Source organism: Cynocephalus volans, chromosome 2 (genome assembly GCF_027409185.1).
Source record: "Cynocephalus volans isolate mCynVol1 chromosome 2, mCynVol1.pri, whole genome shotgun sequence".
Lineage (NCBI taxonomy): Eukaryota > Metazoa > Chordata > Mammalia > Dermoptera > Cynocephalidae > Cynocephalus > Cynocephalus volans.
The window spans coordinates 175,144,673-175,169,168 of NC_084461.1; the positions used below are offsets into that span (position 1 = coordinate 175,144,673).

Below are 24,496 nucleotides of genomic sequence, written 5' to 3' on the forward strand. Positions count from 1 at the left end.
CCATTGGTCTATCCCTATGCCAACACTACACTACCTTAATTACTATACCTTTAAAATAAGTCTTGATGTCAGCTAGGTCAAGTCTTACTCAATTGATCTATTTCTATCTCACACAGATACTTAATTTTTGAAGGGATTGGGGCTTGTCAATTTCTACACCCTCCCCTCCGAAAAAAGTCTGCTGAGATTTTGGTTGGGATTGCATTGAATCTATAGATACATTTAGGGAGAATTGGCTCAACAAGATTGAATCCTCTGATTCATAATCATGATCTATCCATTTTCAAAGATCTTTTTTACTTTCTCTAAGAAAGGTTTTGTAATATTTGATGCAGAGATTTTACGTATCTCTCATTAAATTTATCCCTGAGTATTTTATGTTTTTTTGATGTTATTATAAATAGTACCTAAATATTTTCATTTTCCAATTGCTTATTGCTGGCATATATGAATCTTTTTGTAAATCAAAATGTCTTGGAAAATTGACCTATTAGTTTTAGCAGCTTTTTGGAGATTCTCTAGGCTTTTCTATATAACCAAATATGTGGCTGTAAATAAAGGCAGTTACATCTGTGAGTAGTCTTTTTAAGTCTTTATGCCTTTATTCCTTTTTCTTGCCTTACAGTATTGGCTAGAATTTCCAGTATTTGAACAGAAGTGGTGAGAATAGACATTCTTGTTTCTGATCTCAGTGGGGGAAAGCATTCAATATCTCATAGTGAAATACGATGTTGAGGAAGTTTCCTTCTATTTCTAGTTTGCTAATTTTTTTTAATCATGAATTGGTATTGAATTTTGTCTGCATCTATTAAGATGATCATGATTTTTGTCCTTTAATCTGCTAATGTGGTGAACTACATTGACTTTCATATGTTAAACCACCTTTGTATTCCTGGTATACTTGGTCACAATGTATTATCTTTCTTATATTCTGCTGTATTTGATGCTAATATTTTAAAGACTTGGCACTCATGATGGATACTGGCCTTTAATGTTCTTTTCTTGTAATGCTATTATTTGGCTTTGCTATCAGGGTTACATTGGCCTTTAAAAAATGAACTGGAAATCTCCCTATATTTTCTGAAAGGGTTTGTGTAGGATTGGTGCTACTTTTTCCTATATCCTTGACAGAATTCACCAGTGAAGCCATCTGGAGCTAGAGTTTTCTTTATGGAAAGGTTTTTGATAATAAATCTAATTTTTCTGATAGCTACAATAACATTCAGATTTTCCATTTCATTTTATGTTGGTTTTGGTAAGTAGTGTTCTTCGAAGAACTTTTCCATTTCATCTAAGTTGTTGAATTTATTGGCATAAAGTTATTTATAACTTATCCTCTTATTAACCTTTTAATTTCAGTAGGATCTATACTGACATTCCCTCTTTCATTCCTGATATTGGTAATTTGTGTTCACCTTCTTCCTGATCAATCTTGTTAGCGGTTTATCAATTTTATAATTTTTTTTCCCCAAAATACCACAACTTTTGGCTTGATTAATTTTGTCTATATTTTTGATTTCATGGATTTATATTCACAGCATTATTATTTCCTGTCTTCTACTTTCTTCAGGTTTAATGTGCTTATCTTTCTCTATGGTAAGAACTTAGATCAGGGATAGATTTAGTTTTTCAAGTCATGTAGTACTTGAGGTGAAGCTCAAAATGGCTCAAGATATGCTGTGAGATACTTCCTAATTAATCATCTATAAGTTTTCCTAGAATTGGTATAGATAGGAAAAAGAGTTCACTGATATTCTTCAGAGAGGTAACAAACTCAGGGAGTGAAGACAACCTTGGAAGAAAGATTTACAGCTACTTTTGAAATCAGAGCCAAGGAAAAACTTGGAAAAAGATAAACTTTTTATACAGTTTGTCAAGCTCTGCAGATCACAACAGTATTATTGCAGTTGGAATTGAACATTTCTTAGCCTTAGGACCTAAAGCTATTTTTATAAAATAACAAAACTTGTCACTGTACCTTTTCTAAATTTGGGCTTTATTTTTGAGGGTTCATCCTGCGACTTGCCTCCATCTTGAATGGGTAGTACCATGTAGCACATCAAGTCAAGGACTTTCTCACATGTCATCTAGAGAAGGTAAGATCAAAAGGAACTAATCTGAAGCTTTCTGCTCTGTAATCAAACAAACATAACACCAAGATATCTGCAGCATACAATCAGGTAACACATGTACGTGGAGGTCGGTAGCTCTGTCCTAAGACTATACCGTATTTACGTAATCATTACTGTTTGTGCAACAGTAAATAAAGAAAACACAACAGTAAGATTAAATCTATGTGCCAGACCATTAAGGGGAAAAAAAACCCTTAAAATTTAATCAAGTATTAACTAAACTACCAAGGTTTCTAGCAGCATAGTAGCATCCAAAAGAGGATGTCCCTGCATTTATTAACTCAATGAATAGAAAAATTAAGAAATAAGACATAATGCAGAGGACTGAATGGTATGACAAAGAGCATAATTTAAAATGCAGTAGAAATAAAAACAGGCTAAACTCGCAGGAAAAGCATCAGACAGGAAGGTTATCTGGACCTAAGTCTTAAAAGAAGTAAGAACGCAGAAAAGAGGAAAAAAGGGCTCTTAATGCAGGAGATAAAGATGTGAGAAAAAGCTGGGTATCGGTTTAGGTGTTTTTCTTGAGGTGGCAGAAGGAGCTACAGATGAGAAACTGGACAGACACAGTGCTGGAGGACAAGAGAAGCCTGAATGCCACACTGAGCAGGCTGCTTTTGATGCAGAGTCTGGCATCTGCTTACCTTCTGTCTATTCAAATTCTAACAACAACAATCAGAGCCCACACAGTGAGCACTTCCTACGTGCCAGGCACAACCCTTTCATTATCTCCATTCCACAGATGAGGAAGAAAAGCTTTAAGCTCATGCTTCCCAATCATTTTCATGCCCAGAAAATAATATTTGTATGGCTGCTTGGAGCTGGCAGCAACTGATCCTGGGCAGCTCTGGCTTCCCTGGCTCATAGCTAACTGCCCCAAGGATGGAGGGATCCACATCTTGGCACATCTAGAACCCATCCACAGTCACAGGGTTGTAAAGCTCCAGGTTAGACTGGAAGCTTGGCAGTTAAGAACTTAGCTCTGGTGCTGCACAGTCTTAGTGAAGCAACTTGCCCAATGTCACAGAGCTAGTAAGTGCTGGGGCCAGAACTTGTACTCCAGAGCTATGTGCGGCCATCCTTCAATGCCCACCTCCAGCCAATCTTTTCTGTAAATCTTTCCTTGACTATGTGGACCCTAGTGAAGCCACCTTTCCCCAAATGCCTATCATGTAGATATCTGAAGCATACCAATTAATACTTGATTTTTAACTGTTTTCTATAAACACTTGTACTTTTCTCTCCAACTCAAATTATACACCCCTGAATGCAGAGATCGCATATTCCCCACACCTGGCTTGCACTCCCCACCTCAAAGCCTGGTTCAGCACTAAGCACTTAGAAAGTCACTACTTCAACTAAGTGGATGATGAGAGCAATGTTTAGAAAGCAACGACCATAATTGTATAGGGTTGGAAGAAAGGCTATAGGCAAAAAAACTCAGTTAAAAAGCATGGATTAGGGCAGTAACAACGAAAATAAAAGGCAATATACCAAAGAGGTTAATATCATACTGTTAGAATCAAAAGGATTAGCTTGAGTAAGAGTCAACCATGAGTTGCAAGTGTTGTGTCTAAGGGCCAATGCTATAGTCTCAATGTATGTGCCCCCCTCCAAAATTAATAGGTTGAAACATAACCCCAACATAAGAGTATTAGGTCTTGGGGCCTTTGGAAGGGGATTAGGTCATGAGGATGGAGCCCTCACAAATGGGATTAGTGTCCTTATAAAACGGGCCCCAGGGAGCTCCCTTTTCCCTTCCATCATGTGAGAACACAGTGAGAAGGCACCTTCTGTGAAACCATAGTGGGCCCTCATAAGACACCAAATCTACTGGAGCCTTGATGTTGGGCTTCCTAGTCTCTAGAACAGTGAGAAATAAATTTCTGTTTTTTATAAGCCAGCCAGTGTGGTATCCTGTTATAGCAGTTTGAACAGACTAAGACAGCCAGAGAACTAAAGAAGCTCACATGGGGACATACTGATTCTGGGCTGAAGACAGACAGAGATTCGGAAAATAGGTAAGTTAGACACTGCAATGTAGGCCTAATAGTGACCAACTCAGATATGGGAAGTGAAGCCCTCAAAGAGAATGAGTTTCTCAGTGTAACTAAAGCTACAAGTTTATCTTATATTCCCTGCTACAGTGCAGAACAGCAGTTCCCTGTCTACGTAATGCTTCACGAGACATGGATGATATGTATAAGTAAACATGAGCTCTTTTAAGTTCTCAGAAGGAATTAATTGAAACTTAGAATTAGGCACCTGATAATTACATCAATGAAGGTGGAAAAGCATTTTCAATTTTCAATTCATATACTCTATGTATTCTCCAATTGTTTCTTTCTAAAAATCATCATGGCAAATTATAAATCATATTTCAGAGTTCAAATTTTAAACCAAACTTAGAGTTTTTACGGCTAGCTTGTCAGCTCAGTTGGTTAGAGCATGCTGTTGTTAATACCAAGATCAAGGGTTCGGATTCCCATACTGGTCAGCCGCCAAAAAAAAAAAAATTAGGATTTTTGACCACAAAGTAATCAACAACATCCAGAGAGATGAGAATCAATCAGACATTGTGTGTTAAGGCGTGGTCTTGAACTTACATAGTACCTACATATATCAAAAACATGCTTAACATTTTCATTGAATTCAAACATTTATTGTGTATCCACGCCATGCAAACCACTGTGGCAGGTGCTGTGAGAGATTCAGAGTTAAAAACACGATGCTCACCCTATAGTGGGAGGGGCTCACGATCTCATTAGGGAAACAGACACACTGATAAATCTGCACCGGCAGCACCCCTATCCGGTGTCATCATTGAAAGAAGGAACTTGAGGTCTGAATAAGCTAAATGTAACTCCTTCATTTCCCACTTAGTAATGACCTCTTCTTCCCAAGCACAACAGAACTGATTACACTTTAAAGAAATTCCAGTCAAGCCAGAAAGAAAAAAAAAATCACCCTCCAACAAAACGGAACAATGAACAGAAAATGTAAGTACAGAAGCTGAATTTCAAGGAAGCTATAATGAAGAGAAAATTAAGTAAAATAAAATCATCATGACTTTCACCAGCAGATTAAGTAATAAATTTAGGCAGGAAGATCAAACTCAAACAGACATGCACTGTATTGAAAAGCCACTCTAGGAAAAAGAGAAAGCCCAGGGTGGTCTAGTGCATCTGAGGGCTCCATGCAAGGTGCACAGTACTTACTCTGTACTCTCCTAGAGCAAAGTGACAAGTCGCCAGCTGGATGAGTGCCCTCTGATGCTCCAAGGTCCCCTGTCCCGTGATCTGTGGCTGAGAAAGTGACCCCTGGAGAGCTGCTAAATGATGCAGGCTGACTATTGCCTTTTTATATTGACCCTTAAAAAGACAGAATAACAAGGAGAGGAAAAAAAACACTGCCATTTGAAAAAAAAAAAAAAACCTCCAGAGTTAAATAAGCAACTAGCAAGCAACTACAAATAAGATAACTTTGCTTGATCGTCTGAGGAAGAAAAAGGAGGCTTAGCAACAGAATCAAATTTACTGACTGAAAGCTGGATGGAAGTCCCTTATGGAGGTATTTTGTTAAATACAAAGATCTTTCTTTGTGGTATTAAGTCTTAAGACTAAATAAAACAAGCCCTTTGATAAAGTACATTTTGTATATACCATTTCTTTAGAAATAGTTTACTACTAATACCACTTCTCCTTTATGAAGGATGGAAGCAGCAGCCCATCTATTTCAACATCATCTCGGTAGTGAATGATCTACTCTCTCCATTCTAGGCCTAAGTAGCTGGAAAACAGTGCAGCAAGACAGGACTCCAGCGGAGGCAGGAGAAGTACTCATATTCTATTGAAGAGTAAAAACCTCACCTTTACAGAGGAGTATGACTGGACACAGCCAGTAACACACAAGCTATGGCCTTGTCATTTTGGAGTAATTTTCAGATGGAAGTGGACAATAATCCCTCAGCCACTGAAGACAGCATTTGTGAGTGAGAGACGGACTTGCCCACAGAGGGAACCTAACACATCCTGGCCACTAAAGCTGCTTTGCAGCAATAATTACCCTGTACAGACACAGGTGCTTGAGATATATATTACTCTACCTGATAGATGATCATATCAGCGAGGAAGATTCTTAACCAAAGCCAAGTATCCGTCTTCCATGCCAAGCAAATTCTTGTAAATTCTAATAATTCAAAAGCAAATTGACCAAAAATAGGTAACAGAGAAGCAGAAAACAAAATGAACAAACCCAGCAAGAGAAAACCACAGAGACAAATTCCCTCCCAAAATGTATAACTTTAGAATTTGAGTTCTAAAACAATGTTCTAGAATTTCAATTAGATAGTAAAGTTAGAACATAACTCTTATCAGTGTTACACAAGCAATATTTTTAGTATAGACACCAACACTGACTAAGCACATACCACGTGCCAAGAACTGTTTAAATTCATGTAATACTTCATTTATCATTTAAACAACTTTGCCTTCCTCAGAAAAAGACCCATTTTATTTTTACCCACTTAAAATAATAAACATACAATGATACAAAGAGGTTTTATTCTTTTCTTTTTTAAAAAAAAGTCAATTTATAACTACAGGAAAAATCCCCTCCAAAACAGTCACATATGTGATTATAATTCTACATGCGACAAAGAAAAACTGAACGACGCTATATTTACTTAGAAAATATGACATGATACATCTGACCGAGGGCTCTGTATTGGCATGGGACAGGAGGCCAGGGGATGAATGTCCACTGGCTAAAAGGAAAGTCATGGCCTTGATTCCAAAGTGTAGTAAAAATATGTTGGTTAGCAAAGAGCTAGTGATTTCTAAGCAATGCTGAAATACTTAATAGTTTAAATATTATGCGGATAAAGCCCCTCTAGTTTTATGCCCATACTCAAAAGAAAACAGGCTTTCTATATCTTTCGGATTTTGAGTTTTTTCAGGCAACAGAGTTAATGCAGATAAAAACAGCAATGCCTTTTGTATTTTTAATCACACGCAGCTCAAGATACAAAGCAAAAGAATAGAACAACTAAAAGCACAAAAAAAGGCAAGAAAGAAACAAAAGGCCAGCAATACAAATCTTTAAAAGACCAAAAATTCTCCCTGAATCTCCATCCCCACCCTGATTATAATATACTCTCAGACTAGGAGCTAAGAAATGAACAGTTATTTGAATATTAATAACTGATTAGGTATCTTGCTCAGAAAAGCATCCTATAAAATGTGTGAACTACTGTAATCACTTTAATTAGCCATAAGCCACTTGACATTTCAAGTAGCATAAGGATATTAAAAATTAAGCAGCACCAATACAACCAGCACATTTTTACCTTTATCGAGGAATTCTAGGGAACAGAGCAACTCCCAGCTCTCCCTGGCCAGTTTAAAGCTTTCTAACACCTCAATAGAGTTAGAAAGTTCTGCTTTATTGACTACAATGTGACGATTTCTTCCTTTTGCAGAATAGTCTTCATCATCTGAACTCTGCTTAAAGAATGTAAAGAACATGAGTAATTCAGTTATAAATACAGTCATATACTGGAACACTATTATATTTACTGCTACTAATTCTGCCTGTTAGATGGATTTTATATCAACAGATACTACATGAGTATAATAAAATTTTTTTGAACAATTTAACTTCAAAAATTAATATAAATTTTTCATCATTACAATCTTCTGCATTCAATTTTTCCTTTTAAAATTAAGTTTATTTTTTTCTGATGATGAATTCTTACGTTGGCTTATATTGGCTTTGGAACAAAGTTACAGAGTTAAATTTTCCAATAATTTAAAAACATATCAATTTTATAAAAACCCAAACTTAAATCTTTATACTTAGAGATACAGCTTAAGTAGCACCTGTTAGAATAGTTTATTATTTCCCTCAATATGTGGCATTATTTAATTTGCTTCCAAATAATAGTTTTTCATGTGCTGGAATAAATTTAAAGGCTGTGCCCCTATGAAATAATGTTAGAGAAACAATGGTTATCTTTTGTTCACTGCACATGATTCCCCTCCACTGGCTACATCTATCTTTAGCTCTGTCCCCTGATGCAAGGTCAGGAATACATTTTTCTGCACTTATCTAGTAAAGCCCTCTGTACTTTACAATAACGATTTCCACTTTTCTTGTTCTTCATCTCAAATAATATAACCAAAGAAAAGAGAGGACTGCAGAGAAAGGCAACTATTATAAATGCCACTGGGTATGGTCAGACATTTTGCCAAAAAATAGTACAGGTGGAACAGCTCTACTTAAATTTAGTTTGCTGAGAATTTCTGGACTTTTATTCCACCTACATCATTTTATTCATTCAATGACCCACATTAAATTCTTCCCACAGATTTTTACTCAGATCATTTTAAAATATGTACAAATATTTTAGCTAAAAGCTCCATTCCCCAGGCTAACCTCAGATAAAACAGGCAGTCAGCACCTCTCTCCCCACTATCAGAGCTTAGTGTCCTCCTGCTATTCTTTGTGTTTGGGGACTCTGCCTACCCCACCGTTCAGTCCCCTTATTCTGTCTTTTCATAATCGAAACCTATCTGTCAGGTATCCTACTTCATCAGCATTCTGCTCCTCGACAAGCAGTGGCAATATCACATACTAACATGGTATGTTTGTTAGTATTGCAGCTGTGGAAAACATTCCTGCCTCAAAATGAGATCAGGACTTTATAGAAGGCCCCCGGGTGTGGTGGGAACAGTGTTGAGTTCCAAACAGTTTGTAAAATTTAGAGAAATAATTTTGGATGCAAACGTACACTCTGAAGCTCTGAGGGGATGATCCGAAGCAAGAGATCTAGCTGCAGGGAACATACACAAGTGTGTGCCAGGCTGGGGGACAAACTGTGCCCCAGAAAGGACGGCCACACAGCGCCAGCCATCTGGCATGTCACAAGAGCCGGTGAATTGGGCTGGGTGGAAAATGTACACCTACCTAACATGGACAGCCACCACCCACCTCCAGTTGGCCACCATGAGGGGACAGCGTTATCAGATATTCCAATTATAAAAAGGAAATTGGAAATCTGGGTTGTTAGAGAAATGCTAGGTTTCTAATTTTTGAATGCTAGGATATTTGAGAAAAAAAAAAAATCTAGGAGCAAAGCAAGATACGGCTGTGAGCTGAGCTCATGGGCCATCGGGAGTGTCCTCTGCTGTGACAGGAAAAACAGACTTGGCTGGACCTACATCATGTGGGGGCAGACTGTGGGATGGAATACAAACCAGGATAAGATCAGTTAAGAGAGTAAAAACTAAGATGGATGGAAATCCCAGATGGGTTGGAAGGCCAGAGTATTAGATCAGGGCCTGCTATAGATGAGCACATGACAGGGAAAAAACCAAAAGGAAAAAGAGATGGCCCAGGAGGTCTCAATAGCTACCCCTCAGCCAGGATGCTGAACTTGAGGGATATATGGGAATTCACTCCTTCCCCAAATGTTTGGCTCAGGCGCTGTTCTCAGGCTGGGGTAGACAGACAAAGTTCTTAGTCCCAAAGAGCTTGTACTCTAGTGAAGGGACACAGACAGAAAACTAGCAAACAAATAAAGAAGAAAAAATAGACAGCAGTAAGGGTTATTCAGAGAATTAAAACAGAGTAATACAAAGAGAAAACTGGACAGCTACTTAAGATGGGTGTGCAGCGAAGGCCTCCAAGGGAGAAACATTTGGGCTGGGATCTAAAGGACAAGGACCTAGCCTGGCAGAGATCTGAGGGAAAAGCAATCCAACCACAGAATGGCTCTGACAGGGGCAGAGGCCAGGAGGCCAAAGAAGCTAGAGTATTAGAGGAGCACAGAGAGGCCAGCAAGGCTACAGCATGGCAGGGCCTATGCAGGAAGCACTTTGTAAGCCGAAGAGTCGGGTTCTAGTCTAAGTGGACGGCAAGCCATTAGAGGTTATCCACAGTGATGTCGGATGCATGTTTCAAAAAGATCGTTCTGGCTGCAGGACAGAAAAGAGACTGTAGGGAAGAAAGGTCAAAGCAGGGAGACAATCTGACTACTTTGGCTGTCTAGAAAGAGATGGTGACGGCTTGAACCAGGGAGGCAGGGTGGGATGGAGAGAAATTGGTGGATTGGGGCTATGTTATGTAGACTGAATTATATGGGGATGTGTCATTACTTTTATTTAAAACTAGTAACATACACCCTGTTATTTACATGGAAGAAAGAGGTGTCTGTGGTCTTCATTTGAAGTCCCTGGATAAACCAAGCACACTCAGAAACCAGAAAGGAGAGCTAACGAGATCTGTTCCACCTGGGAATGTCAAGCAGGAAGAAAAGAGTAGATGGTAGGCATCTGGCAGAGCCTGGGAAGCACAGAGCTCTCAACCTGGGGTTCACAGTTGGGATGCAAAGCATCTGTCAACCCCTGAAATAACTTGCAAAGTTGTGCATGTGTGTGTTTTTCTGTGGAAGGAAATACGTAAGTTTATCAAAAGGGCTAATAACCTTACAAACATTCAGAATAGCTTTATGTCTTCCCTGCTCCAACCCATCCTGTACTACAGAGAATACAGAGACATCAAATTAATCTGATCTTAAAGCACATCTCTTATTGTGCCCAGGTTCCAACAAAATATTTCTCAAGGACTGAAGAAGCAGGACTAAGGGACTGAAAGTAGGATAGGAAAAAGGACAAAAAGTGGGTGAGGCTCCTGGCTCTCTTTGGGCATTTCAACTAAAGCAGGGATTAGTAAACTATGACCTGCAGGCCAAACCCTGTTTTATAAATAAAGTTTTATTAGAACATGGCCATATCATTGTTTACATACTGTCTATAGATGTTTGCCCACTCTAACAGCAGAACTGAGTAGCTGCAACAGACACTGTAGAGCCTGCAAAGCCAAAAGTATTTATTACTTGGCCATTTACAAAGAAAACTTGCTGACTCCTGAACTAGAGCATCTCCACTTTCTTGTTATACATTGGACTTCCACTAAAGATCTTATCAACACTCTTTGAGGAAGGCATTCTAGGAACCTGTTTCAATCTTGACAAACAGGAATTCACTAGCCATCCAGCCTCAAGACAGCCTGCTGCTACCCTGTAGATTTTGGACTCTGCAACATCAACTGGATTTCCTGGATTTCAGGCTGCCAGCCCCTGCAATGTGTGTGAGCCAATTCCTTAATTTACACTTCAAAAAATTCTAGAGTGAGAACTGACGGACAAGGAAAAATGGCAGGATCCTGAGCATGAGTGAGCCCTAGTCTGCTTACGCCCAAACAGGAAAGAAAATTGGGGTGTAAGGGGAGTAATTCCTTAGGGGGAATTATTTCGGAGCCCTGCTGACTAGGGTTGGTTTGGGCAAGAGTCACCTGGAATTCTCCCAATGCCATATTCTTAGTAACTCTTAACCCCCCATGTCATTCCAATAAATATTCCAATGACTATCATCGGGCACCAAAGATGGCACTGGAAATGTGTTGAGGCTGGGGACAGGCTCAGCCATTGAGATTTATATTTGAAAGGGCTCAGATTCTAAAGGAAGAAAGGGGGGAGGGCTTTTTTTTTCCAATAGCAAAGACATACCATTCTTGTACCTGCCCAGTGGTAAAGGCTAAACTATAAACCAGGTATGGACTACCAGTCCAACACATCTCTTAAGCTATAGGGAAAGATCTCAACCTCTAGGAATGCACAGTCACATGACTGTGCCAATTACATTCTGAACAGAACTGTGTTGACCTTTTTCCCTGCACCCCTGTTCATTATCCCTCTTAGTAAACTGACCCCTTTTAATCAATTTACAGCTTATAAAAAAAATAAAGATTTTATCGAAAGAAAGGATTTCTCTGCCTAAATAAAAGTTTGGAAATCACTGTCCTGCACATGCTTGATACCTGGCCGAGTTAGAAGATTGATGGTTCTTCACATTCTCTGGTCTCCTGCATCTTTGGGCAAACTGTTCCCTTAACAAAATCTACATTCCAATTCCAACTGATAAAACCCTAAGCATCCTTCAAGGCCAATTTCAAATGCTGATCACCTTCATGAAACCTTTCCTGCCTTTCCCCATGGGTTGTCCCTGAACACCTCGGTACTTTCCATTCTGAGGCCAGCACCACGACAGTACCCTGCTCTTCATATCCAACATAGTTCCGGTTTTGTTTTTTTAAATGAAATCAATGCCACCCACTCAAAACATGTGTAAATAACTTATACTAGGGTTTCTCAATATTGGTGCTATTTTCCTTTTGGGCTGTCCTGTGGACTGCAGAATGTTTAGCAGTACCCCGGGCCTCTACCACCAGATGCTAATAGCAACCCCTCCCAACCAAACTGTCACAATGAAAAATGTCTCCAAACATTGCCAAACGTCCACTGGGGGGGCAAAATCGCCTCCAATTGAGAACCACTGACTTATACAGTAATTATTTTGTATAAGTTAAAAACCTAAGCTTTATCAATTTAGCTCCACAGCCATATTTTACAGATTCATCTCTAGCAAACCATAAATGTATAATCTGTTAAGAATTATATCTGAAAGGATTACCATGGTTTTTTCTCTTCCCTCAGCTAGTTTCCTCTTTTTATGTATGTGTTTATTACGATCAATTTCTACATCACCATACACATTCGATACATCCTCAAGAAGAACCAGTGGAACTTGGCTTGGGGCATTAGGACCTACGGATGGGGGGAAAACACCACCACTTAAAAATGCAGCAAGGAAAAGAATACTTAACATTAGGGGGAGGTTTACTTAACAGGCACCTGAAAATAAAGGTCATTAAAAACCTGTTCAGTGTGATCTCGATTAGGTAAACAAATATGTACACATGTATAGAAAAAAAAGACTGTACAGATATACAACAAATCGTTAAAGGTTCTCTCTCAGTGCTAGAATACAAGTGATAGTTCCTTCTCTGTACTTGTTGTGTATCTGCAAATTTTTACAATGATCACAAATAACATTACCATAAAAAGACTACAAAATTACACATACATTATGGTTACAGGCTCCAAACAAAATCTAAATATATGAAAGACTATAAGACAATACACACACATGAGAGGTACACTATATTGGAAAGATTACATGTGATTTCATCCTCATTTCTATTTTTCAAGCTTTCTAGAATATATATGTATATATTATATACATAAAAACATATTTTACTTAAGAAATCTTTGTCTATTGTGATGTCTTCATGAAATCCACTTCAATACTTTGCTGTACTTACTCTTTTTTCAAAAGAGGCATTTGATATCTGTATTTATTTCACAGTACCACTACATGCTTTGATATAGAAATGTTTAATGAAAACGTACTTACAAAAACTACCAACTACAACAAACTAAACCAAATTAAATCAGTAACTACAAAAAGCAACAGTACCACCCCACAGTTATTTGGATCGAAAACAATGGTCAAAGTAAACTTTTCATCCTCCTCACCATTCCAACTGAACTGGTATTTTGGGATACTCTAAAATTTGTAAACAAACCTTGGAAGAGAGATGGCTGTATGCTGTTGACATACTGGAATGCATTTTTAAAAAAGACCAACATAGTGGAATAAACCACTTGGTTTTTATACTTCGCATGTGATTCATTATCAAAGTTGTTCATGTATCTGCAGAGATCCTTCATTCTGTGCAAAATATCACCATAGCTTCTGAAAGATAAAGGATGACAAAACTTACTCAACTACTCTGGGCTTGTCAGCAAAAGGTCTGAAGAAAAACTCTGCTGGAACCATCACATTTACCAAAGGTAGCTCTAGGTATGTAAAACTATTCTCTATTGTCTGCATATGAATGGCAAATTTCCACCTCTGAACTGGGGCAGTGATCAGACCAAGATTTAATGACACAACATGCCAAGTAGCTTCTCTATTCTCTGAAGTACCAAGGAGAGCTTCAAACTCAACATTATGTTAAGAGTTCATACTTCAGTTAGAAATCTTTTGATAAAGTGAAAAACCACCCTCTTTTGCATTAAACATTGTGTTACAAAATTTGCCCAAAGAGAAGTGTACCTATGCATTATACGGTTTGAAAAATTTTTGTTTTTTTAACAAGGATCCTGAGATTATGCAGTCAAAAGATTTAACAGGCAATTCTACAAATAAAGTATTTATTACCGTCTTCCTTTATCCATCTGCCACTCACATCTCATTCCAACAACATTCAAAATCTTAAACAACCTCTCCCAAGGGTCCACGATCTGGGATGATTTTTCAGTCAGTCCTTCTATTACGTACTTCTGAGAGCTACGTTTGCTAGGCGACATTAAATCAGATGTATCTTGGGCACCTGAGATGTGAGAAAAAATTAGCCTACGATTAACATTACTAGTTACTATGTACATGGTACTTGACAGAGAGAGAAAAGTCTGACTCCCCATTCAAAAGAAAAGAGTACAGAATCCCAGCACCTTATGTATACGTTTTGCTCAAGGACATACAACTGGCCTTCGGTATAAGCAGGAGGTGATTTTGAGTTGTGGTGCACGCATGAAGTTCAGTGCACTAATGCCGCAAGTCAGCACGCAGACTGTTTTGATCTAGGGGTGGAACTGGTTCCAGAAAAGTCTCATCTCTTAACTACAGTATTTTTTCTAAGCACCATCTTTTAAAAACACTATCAAACTGGTATACATCTAGAGAAGAATAATCAGAATGATGAGGGATTTCTGAATTTGCAATTTTGCTAAAGCCAGTCTCAATAAAATGACAGGATATTACCACTTACCCTGATGCTGATTTTCTGTCTGAGCAGACCTAGTGACGTAATTGATATAAAATTCAGCTGCTTTGTTCAAATATTTATACAATAAATTGGCAGGTAACCGAACATCATGGTTGTTAATTATTAGAGGAAGGACATCACAAACTGTTGAGGAGAAAAATAAGAAAAAACTGATTAGGTTGTTTACCCTAGGATTCTGGCATAAGAGAAATTTATTTCAGAGTTAGTTTAATGTAGTACCTAAAATATGTAGGGGGGTAAATCCCTTATGGCACATTTATTTAAAAATTGCCATGCAGGGCTGGCCAGTTAGGTCAGCTGGTTAGAGCGGTGTTATAGCACCAAGGTCAAGGGTTCGGAACTCTGTACTGGCCAGCAGCAAAAAAAAAAAAAAAAAAAAATTTGCCGTGTAGTGGGACACCAGCGGGTGGAGTCAGTGAGGAAACACACAGGCAGATTCTACATTAGAGCTAGGGGTCTGGTTCTTACACTGGGTGGTACATTCAGATGCTTGTTTATTATTATGTTTCATAATTACATATATGGTTACACATATTCTTTAAGAGGTATCAGATAGTGCATAACAAAAGTTTAGAAGTTGCTTAACAAAACGCTTTGTGGATTGAAAAAATAAGCAAGGATTTAAATTCCATTAACATGAAGAGCTCCTTTGATTTCCACAAATGACTTTGTCCCTGAAATGATACTTAGCCCAGCATATTCTACTTGCCATAAGGAACTAATATAAAATACAAGTTTTCTTACCAAATAATTTTCTAAAGCAGTTAACAGGAGATTCTTGCTCTTCAATAGTTTCAGCCTCTAACAGTGCTTCCCCAAGGCCAACCTGTTTCAAGATAACATTAGTCATTTAAATGTGTTACAGTTTAAGACGTCAGAATTACATGAAGAAACAGGGTAATTTTTTTATTTATCAAACAGTTTATATATTCAAACTTCCCTGAGAAACAAACGATCCCATTTTAAAGACCGGAAAACAAAAGAACACATCAGCAACAGCCCAGAAGGCCCCATTCACCTACCCCCTGAGCACTCTGTTGTGGTTATTCTCCTCCAAACTAGCAAAATTAAAGCACTAACAAAACATCTACAGAAACTTAAGGGAAGCATTGGAACTGGAGTTAGAACAACACAGATGCAGAAATTTTCTAAAAAATATGGAAACTACTTTATTCTCTACATCAAGGTGTATTATACAGACAAAACTTATCATTTCCAAAAGTTCTCGGGAATAGCCAGTCATACAGTCAGGGCTAGACTGGACAGAAATATTTCAGTTTTAAGGCCGCCTTTCCATTACTGACACCCAAACATAGCAGAAAGTCCCTTATCAACACCCACCAAGATGTTCGTATTATCTTTCTTACCACCACCAGGATGCTCTACGGTAGGAGGGGAACAATGAGAAAGATCACATAACACAGAAGGTTAAAAATCAGAGTAATGATCAGGGAGTGTCCTCCCCAATTCATATCCATCCAGAACCTCAGAATGTGACCTTATGTATATTTTACCTTTAAAAAAACCCAAAAAAACAAATAGTGTCTTTGTAGATGTAGTTAGTTAAGATAAGGTTATATGGATTAGGATGGGTGCTAAATTCAATGACTGGTATCCTTTTAGGAAAGCCATGTAAAGACACAGACACGGACACACAGGGAAGAAGACCCTGTGATGATGGAGACAGAAACTGGAGTGATGCAGCTGCCACCAAGGAATGACGAAGATTGCTGACAACCACCAGAAGCTAGAGGTAGAGGTAGGAAGCATCCTTCCCCAGAGGCTGTAGAGGGAAAGTGGCCCTGCAGGCACCTTGCATTTGGACTTCTAGCTTCCAGAATTGAGAAAATTTCTGTTGTTTAAACCACCAGTTTCTGGCACTTTGTTACAGCAGCCCTAGGAACCTAATACAAGGAGGCATAGCAACGGTTAACCAGGGCCAGAAGCCAGAAAAATGGCACAGGAAAGAATAAACAATTGGGTTTAAATGAAAAGAAGTAACAATTTGAATCCTGACTACTTACTGGCTATGGGATGTTACTAAAACATTTAAGATTCAGTTTCCTCATCTGTAATGTGGAATAATATTTAATTCAGGGGATTCAGGAAGATAGAAGGAGATACCTAGCACTTACCAATGCCTGCCAGTAGCACTCGATAATTATTACAGACGTAGAAAAGTGGCAGGAACAGAGGAAAACAGACTCCACAGGGCAGAAATATGTGGAAAACATATCTGTTAAGACTATAAACTATGGCTTTCAATTAAATTCAAACACATTGTTGACTACATCAAAAAAGATAATGTTTTACTGTACAGATTACACGTGAATAGTACTGGCAAAGCTTGCTGATGGTTTCCTTACACTAATAAGACAACTTCTACTGGAAATTTCTAATTTGGTAACAGTGATGTTCTTTTAGCTTTATTGAAAAAGAATCCTTGATTTAAGTTCAATCTTATCCAGTGCTCCTTGGAATCTCTGCTTTAGTATCATATAATACATACTACAGCTCCTAACTGTACTGATGAATATGTTGATGATCAATTTTATTTTCTTGTAAGAAAAGAATCAGCTCTTACCCCATGTTGCACCACGGTTTCAGGGAAGCGCCTCAAAAGTAAAAGCAACATTTCTGACCGTTCCAGTGTGTTGAAGCACTGTTCCGTGACCTTCAGTAACATTTCGCACTGGACCCGACCAGGAAGAGTTTCAAATAAACCTGCACACAACACATTTTACTTTTAAAAGTTTTTTCAGAAAGAAAATACTGAAACAAAAGTGTTAAGTAAGGCATGTTCACGTACAGAATGGTAAACACTACATGAAGAATCACGGTGGGCAGGTTTCACCTACAACCTGGAAGGCTCTTGGGTCCAATGGTATTAATTCAGCAGACAAGATGTCTGCTGAATAATTATAAGACATTTGGAGGCCTTACTGAATCCTGAAGACAAGAATGATGTACGTGAATGGTCACAACCGTGTGCTTGCTTCAGGTTGAAATAAAGAGCATGTGCTTGTTTAAGTTGAAATGACCTAAACCATCTACTTTCTTTTTTATCCAGATTTTTAAATCTTTGGTTGGCTACTGCAAGCAACACAAGTTTAAAGAGAAAAGTCATAAATTACTAAAAGTTTCTCTCCTGTTTTGTGGTGATCTGATTAATCTATGGATGCTTTTTGGTTTCTGCAAAACCTGTTAAAAATATATTCAATTCCCTGGTCTCACTAGTACATCCATATCTATTAAGGAAGTTTAAAGGGTTTTAAGCAAATGCTCAGGAGACAGAGTGACATTATTACATACTTTACTTGCTGAGATTAAAACATACAAATGGGTACTAATACCACAGGTTTGACTTTTTTGTGAAATTACTATATACAGTTTACCATAAATTACCATAAACAGTAATTTATACAACACTAACTTGTTATTCCATTCTTACTTCTCAGAAACTGTGTTTGTTTATCCTGTGAATCATTCCTTAATGCTGATGTAATAATGCTGATTTCTCTCCACACCACCGGCTGATCTGGGAAACTCACAAACCTATTTTTAAAATAAATGCATTAAATAAAATGCCAGATTCTATACAGTATCTGAAGAAGAAAATAAGAACACTAGCATTTGGAGAAAAACATTTTCCTTTATTCCAAGTGCATGCTTAGATGTGCCAAAACAAACCAAAATAAAGATACAAAAATGAAAACCAGTTTAGAAAAATGAGAGTACTCACGAAAGTCTTTAGAGGTTTTTATAAGTGAAAAGACAAGCAACCATAATATATAATGAACTCCTAAATGTCAACAAGAATAAAACAAACTATCTAAAAGAAAAGTGGGCAAAGGCAAATCACAGAACACAGTACAAACAGCCAAAGAACTGTTGAAATGATGATACTCAACCTTGTTAGTACTACAAGTAGCACAAATTAGGAAAAAACAGCAAGATATCATCTTCTATCACACCAGCAAAAATTAAAAACAGACTAATTATATCCAGTGTCGGCAAGGGTGTAGAAAAACTGGCACTCTTATACACTACATTAGTGGAAATGGAAATTGGGATAGTACTTTTTAGAGAGTGATTTGACAGTGTATCAGAATTTAAGATGTGCATACCCTTTGACTATGGAAATATATGTCTTAGAATCGATTCCACAAAGAAACACCAAACTATGGGTATGAAATTGCTTACTGACACTAGGAGCATAATTTCAAATAATTAGAAACTATCTAAATGTCCACCCAGAGGAGTGGTTATGAAATGCTGTCTAAGCATAAAAAAGATCCCTCAAAACTGACACGGAAAGGGGTCCATTACGGTGGGTGAAGAAGATAAGCCTCAGAATAAGAGCAATATGGTCTCATTTCTGTAACTCCTCCCCCCCAAAAAAACCTACTTATACGTATTATGTACATACGCATAGACATACACACAAAAGTTAACTCTGACTGAGTTTAGGAGGAACTTTCTCTTTTTCATCTCTATAACTTAAGTATTGTTTGAACTTTTGCGATGAGCATATATTACTTCCAAAATAAAATAAATTACTGTATAGAAGTTTTAACAAGAATAAAACATAAGAATAAAGTGGCTTCTCTGCAGAAGACATGTCAGCAATGAACGGAAGGCTTAGACCCATTACTACTAAGCAAGCTCTAGGAACCAGAAATGTAGATGAACTTGAAAATCTTCCCCCGACTCCCACTCCACAGACAGAAACAACACCTCCTGGAGCTCCGGCGCTGTCAGAGTTGCTGTCCAGCATCCCCACTCACATGTCGTACAGCAGTCTCCCGGCGGTGGCAGTCCGCTCCGCGTTCCGCTCGATGGTGTACATCTCATACTGCAACACACACCAGGCCCCGCGGGTCACCAACCTCCGCCCGGGGCTGGTCCTGGCTCACCCCCAGCCTCGCTAGTTACTGCGCCTTCACTGAGGACTCTCCCCGTCGGAATGGAGGGCCTGAGAGTAAAGCATCACCTGGCCACACAAGGCCACCTACGTGCCTTGCCACGGCCTAGGAGTGGGACCTCGGGCTGCCTTACGACCGCTCGGCTCCCAGGATTAAGTGGGATGATGGCTCAGGAGTAGCAGACGCTGAACAAATGGCTGCCACTAATGAACGAAGGGGCGCATAGCCTTTCCCTAGTGGCCACCAAGTGCTATCCAGGCCAGATGACACTCCCCCTACCCCCCAAGGATCCAACCAGACCCGACTTCAACTGGGTCCGCCGCCTCACTCGGTGCTGGTGGAGACGGATAGTGAAAAGTGCCGCGGGAGAGAAATGTCAACAGAGGGCGGAGGGCGGCCGGGCAGAGCCCCCCGCCCCGGCCGGGGAGCCCCGGCAGCCCCGGCGCTGGAGAAGCCCCACCTCCCCGCTGCGCGGCCCCGGCTTCACCTGGATGTTAAAGTCCGCCGGGTAGAGGCTGCGGGCCGTGATCAGCCACGCCTTGGCCGCCCACAGGTCCTGGGACACCAGCTCCCGGGCCCGCTGCACCAGGAACTCGCAGTCCCCCTGGGCCGACATGACCCGAGCGCCGCTGAGCCCCAGCCGAACGCGGCCCGGGCCTTCCGGCGCCGCAGACGTCGCCGCCGCCGCGGGGACGCCACTGCGCATGCCCGGGAGCGCGGACGTAGCGCGCGGAGCAGGAAGGGCTTTCCGGGTTTTGCGAGCAGCCTCCTCCCGCCCGGCCGCGGCCGTCGCCGGCTCCATTCCTCCTTCTGGTTTTGCTCCGACTCTTGCGGGTCACCTACAAAATGTGGAGAAGTGGATTTCAGTGCCCGCGGGCTCCGGCGTCGCACTGGTGGAGCCGGGAGCATGCGCTCTCCCTATCCTGTCCGCCACAAGCGGTCCTGGGACCTTGGGGCCACTACGCATCCCCCGGGGCCGGGCCCGGGCTGGGAGGACGTCTGAGAGCAAGAGCGGAGGGCGGCCGGGTGACGGCGGGAAGCGGCTCTGCCGGGGCGTCGGGGTGGAGACCCTCTCCGGCTGACACTATCGCGGGAAAGTGGACACCGTAGTGCAGAGCATCGGGTCCGGCGCTTTTTATCTTTCCTGAGCCTGTCGCTGTTTTGCTGTCGCTCAGCCGTCGTTCTCTAGTGTCTCCCGCCAACGCGGATGAGCGATCCATACCTGGAAAACGCCTTTCGGGGGTGACTCATCACTGAGCCAGCAGGGGTGCTACACAGAAAAGTAACTTCGCTTTCTTAATCATCTCCAACCAAAGTCAATGTCATTTTCACCAAACTCCACAGATATGATTCGGGAGCAGAAAAGCAAAGCGATCTCCCTGCTCCGGGCAGGGAGTCGCACGCAGGAGCAGAAAGCAGCGTGCATTACCCCCAAGAGTGAGCTCTGGAGGGTGCGTTAGGTTTTCAATCCAAGTTCTAGGACCAACATTTTATCAACCTCTGTTGCCACCGATATCTTAGTTTAAAACCAAGAGATTAAGGATTCAAAGCTGACTTAAGTGTTTATTTAAAACTTACTATGTATGCACATAAAAACTACAAACATTTTAAATATATATATGAATATGTGCACATTACTGTTATCGAGCAAAGGGCTCGTTGTCCAGTGTGCGTAGAAGCCAATACCACGGCAGCAGTTTTTGTGAGACAAGGCTTCACCGCCAGGTGACCTGCAATGTTCTCGAATCTGCCTCCCCAACCAGGGCCTAGAGGCGTTTTTAAAGGATGTTAAAGATCAGGGACTGGGGATTGGCTGGCTCCTTTTCAAACCATGTGACTAGGCAGAGGATGATTGGCCAGGCCTAAGTTAGAACATGTGACTCAGGCAAGGGCTGATGGGTTGATAAGTCAAGAGCTGATTGGCTGGCCTAAGGCAAGCCATACAGATGCAGACAGGGGCTCGTGGGTTTGAGCCGGTATCCAGTGTTCTGATGGAAGGTTTTCAGGTTCCTTTGGTTCTCGAGGTCATGTGGAGGCCAAGGTCCTTCTCTGCACATGCTCAGCTTACACCTTGCCAGATAACTTGTGAAACAACTTGAGAGATACTGATAGTTAACTCTGTATCCCTTAAATATGTATAACCAAAAATAAATAAATAAATAAATATGTAAAATAAAAAGTACTTGGAGCAAAAAAAAAAAAGAGATAGGGAAATAAAACCAGTTTCAGCTACTTTTAGATGGTTTCATTACAATTTATGGTTATATACAAGTAAAAAGTACAATATATGCTTACTAATTAAATAATTCATCAATAAGTAATCTTAAAGTTTGTGGTGAATTAGTGAACTAGTTTTAGAGATAAGTACCAAAAAGGGCAGGCACAAAGGAATATCACATAAAGCACCAATCAAATCCTTTAATGTCCAAGCTCTTTTATTTTGCTTTTCTTTAAAGGTTATGATAATTTTTTAAAACCCCTACTTTACTCCAGTTTTTAAAAATTTGTTATTGTTTCATTGGTATCCTCAATGATATTTTTGGCTAAGGTTCACTGCATTCATTTCGGTTATTCTGTTATTTAACAGTTGTGGTAATAGGACTCCGTATTTCCAAAGGCACTGTTAAATATTCCCTGATTACGCACAGGAACAGCGTAATTGTGTGATCACTTTGTAGGCCAGGATTACTCAATGATGGAATTCTTTTGGCTTTGTAGAATAGAAGGTAGAAAATTGTATTTAAACAGAGATCAGTATAATTTTTATCATATAAAGTGTAGGTTATAAGAGCAGATTGCTAGCTTAATTTTTTTTTTTAATTATTTCATTGATTTTAATATATGAAGTGGGTCAGGGTTTTGGGTCCCTATACTGGCCAGCTGCGTGTGTGTGTGTGTGTGTGTGTGTGTGTGTGTGTGTGTATGTGTGTGAAGTGTTATGTAAGAATTTTCGAATGGCAAAAATGAGTGATTTTGTAATTAAACTTTCTAGTTTTGGTCTTGAATACAAATGACGAAAACACCACCAATAATAAACCCTGCACACTTGTTCTTGAGTCTTTAGTTTCTATTGAATAACAATGGTAAATTAAAATTTTAAATTTATGGGCTAAATAATGGAACTCCGGATGTATTTTAGATGCCAACCAGTTGAGATTGACTGACTTTTTGCCAGAATACGTCATAAAACTTGTGGCAATTTTCTACTCAGCTTCTTAATTTTGAATGGTCTCCAGCTGAACATTTCTCCTAGAATGTCACGCTGGCATCTCAAGGTACGGAAGGGAGGTACCTTGCCAAGTGAGTTTATTTCTTTTGGCCTCCCTGCTCTGATCTTGAAGCTTCACTTGAGAATCTGGGCAATGAACCCATGTTCTCTTCCATGACAACTTCTAAGTCATGTAAAATGCCCAGCATCCAGCACCGGGACTCAAGTACCTTGAATTCAGTTCAGTGATTTGTATTAAACTCCATATGGCTTTTTTCCCTTCCACTTCAAAATAATTTATATATATATACATATATACATATATATATATTTTATTTTCCCCACTTCAAAATCTTCAAACTCAATTTTTGAACACATCCTCTTAACTTTCCTGCCCTCCACTCTCCTTCGTTCTTTTCAGTAATTCCGTTCTCTTCTCACTGATTTCACCTTCACAGATCTCTATTCCCTTGGCACCTACATTTCCCTCCAGTGTATTACTTCCTCCTGGGCTAACTCCTTCACTACTCCTGCTAAAGCCTGTGCCAAGACATTTAGTATGTTTGATGTCCGTCTTCTTATTCTACCAGTGTGTCCACTCTTCAAATTACCAACCCTTGATCCACCTTATGGACCATCTTCCTGGATGTCAAAACCAGGTGGAAATAGGTGCTTCAATAAATACGTGTTCTGTGACTATCACGGAGGCTGGGTTCTGTTGGAGAATAGCACACAAACGTGTACACTGATACTGAAACAAATTCCAGGTTTTACTATGAATTTGGGCTCTCAACTACTCCACCTCCCATTCTTCCAATAACTATATCAAGCCTTTGTCATTTTTTCCAAGTGCCCTTACTGTCTTCACTTTGAGCAGATGACTTTGTATTTTACTGAGAAGACTGAGGTCATCAAGCCCTTAAACTCCTTCAGTTTTGGACACCATGGTCCTATTTATCTTTCAAGACCATACATCTGATCATGTACGTATTCTTAGAACGCTTAGATGGTTTCCAGTTGTGCTGTTGTCTGGTGCGTAGGCAACCCTCGGCCTCATCATCTGCCACTGCCCCACACACGGAACTTCCCTCAGTTCTTCAATGGGGAATTTTCTGTGTCATCGCTGCACATTCATGCACACGATCACCTCTTCTTTACCTAGAGTACTCCCATTGCCAGCCTCACAGGGCCAATGCTTTGAGTTTCAGGTAACGCTTCATCAGGGAGACCTTCTCTGGCCCCACCACTCCTCTGTTCCCCCAGTCCTTTTACTGTTTTATAACTGATGGTTGACCAGACGGTAAGCTCCATTAGAACCAGCACCTTATCCATCTTTAGGCTGTTACTTCCCCAGCCCCAGGCATGCCAGCCATGTATAAATAGAAGGCTAGCATTAAAGTTTATATGAATTTGGAATTTCTTGAAGCTTTGGTTACAAATTTGCATTAAAAACTCCAGTTTTTCACAAATTTTATTCT

The 24,496-nt window shown here is 39.9% G+C and overlaps 1 protein-coding gene across 8 annotated transcripts in view; it reads right to left on the reverse strand.

The window, feature by feature from the left end:
- The window catches only part of INTS10 (integrator complex subunit 10), a 31,530-nt gene extending 11,046 nt beyond the window's left edge, over positions 1-20,484 (reverse strand). For 3 of the 8 annotated variants that reach the window (XM_063086373.1, XM_063086369.1, XM_063086372.1), the window contains exons 1-13: positions 20,298-20,484; positions 19,673-19,740; positions 18,337-18,440; positions 17,470-17,609; positions 15,630-15,711; positions 14,868-15,008; positions 14,258-14,429; positions 13,620-13,789; positions 12,665-12,798; positions 7,480-7,633; positions 6,238-6,320; positions 5,351-5,503; positions 1,979-2,087 (exon numbers count right to left, since the gene is read on the reverse strand). In XM_063086373.1, the coding sequence (XP_062942443.1) occupies positions 1,979-2,087; positions 5,351-5,503; positions 6,238-6,320; positions 7,480-7,633; positions 12,665-12,798; positions 13,620-13,789; positions 14,258-14,429; positions 14,868-15,008; positions 15,630-15,711; positions 17,470-17,609; positions 18,337-18,440; positions 19,673-19,740; positions 20,298-20,426 (1,639 nt within the window). In that variant the 5' untranslated portion in view covers positions 20,427-20,484. Of the gene's footprint in view, positions 1-1,978; positions 2,088-5,350; positions 5,504-6,237; positions 6,321-7,479; positions 7,634-12,664; positions 12,799-13,619; positions 13,790-14,257; positions 14,430-14,867; positions 15,009-15,629; positions 15,712-17,469; positions 17,610-18,318; positions 18,441-19,622; positions 19,741-20,297 lie in introns of those variants that run through there. The other 5 variants (XM_063086371.1, XM_063086368.1, XM_063086370.1 and 2 more) reach the window with 3 other exon arrangements.
- Positions 20,485-24,496: the final 4,012 nt, after the last annotated feature.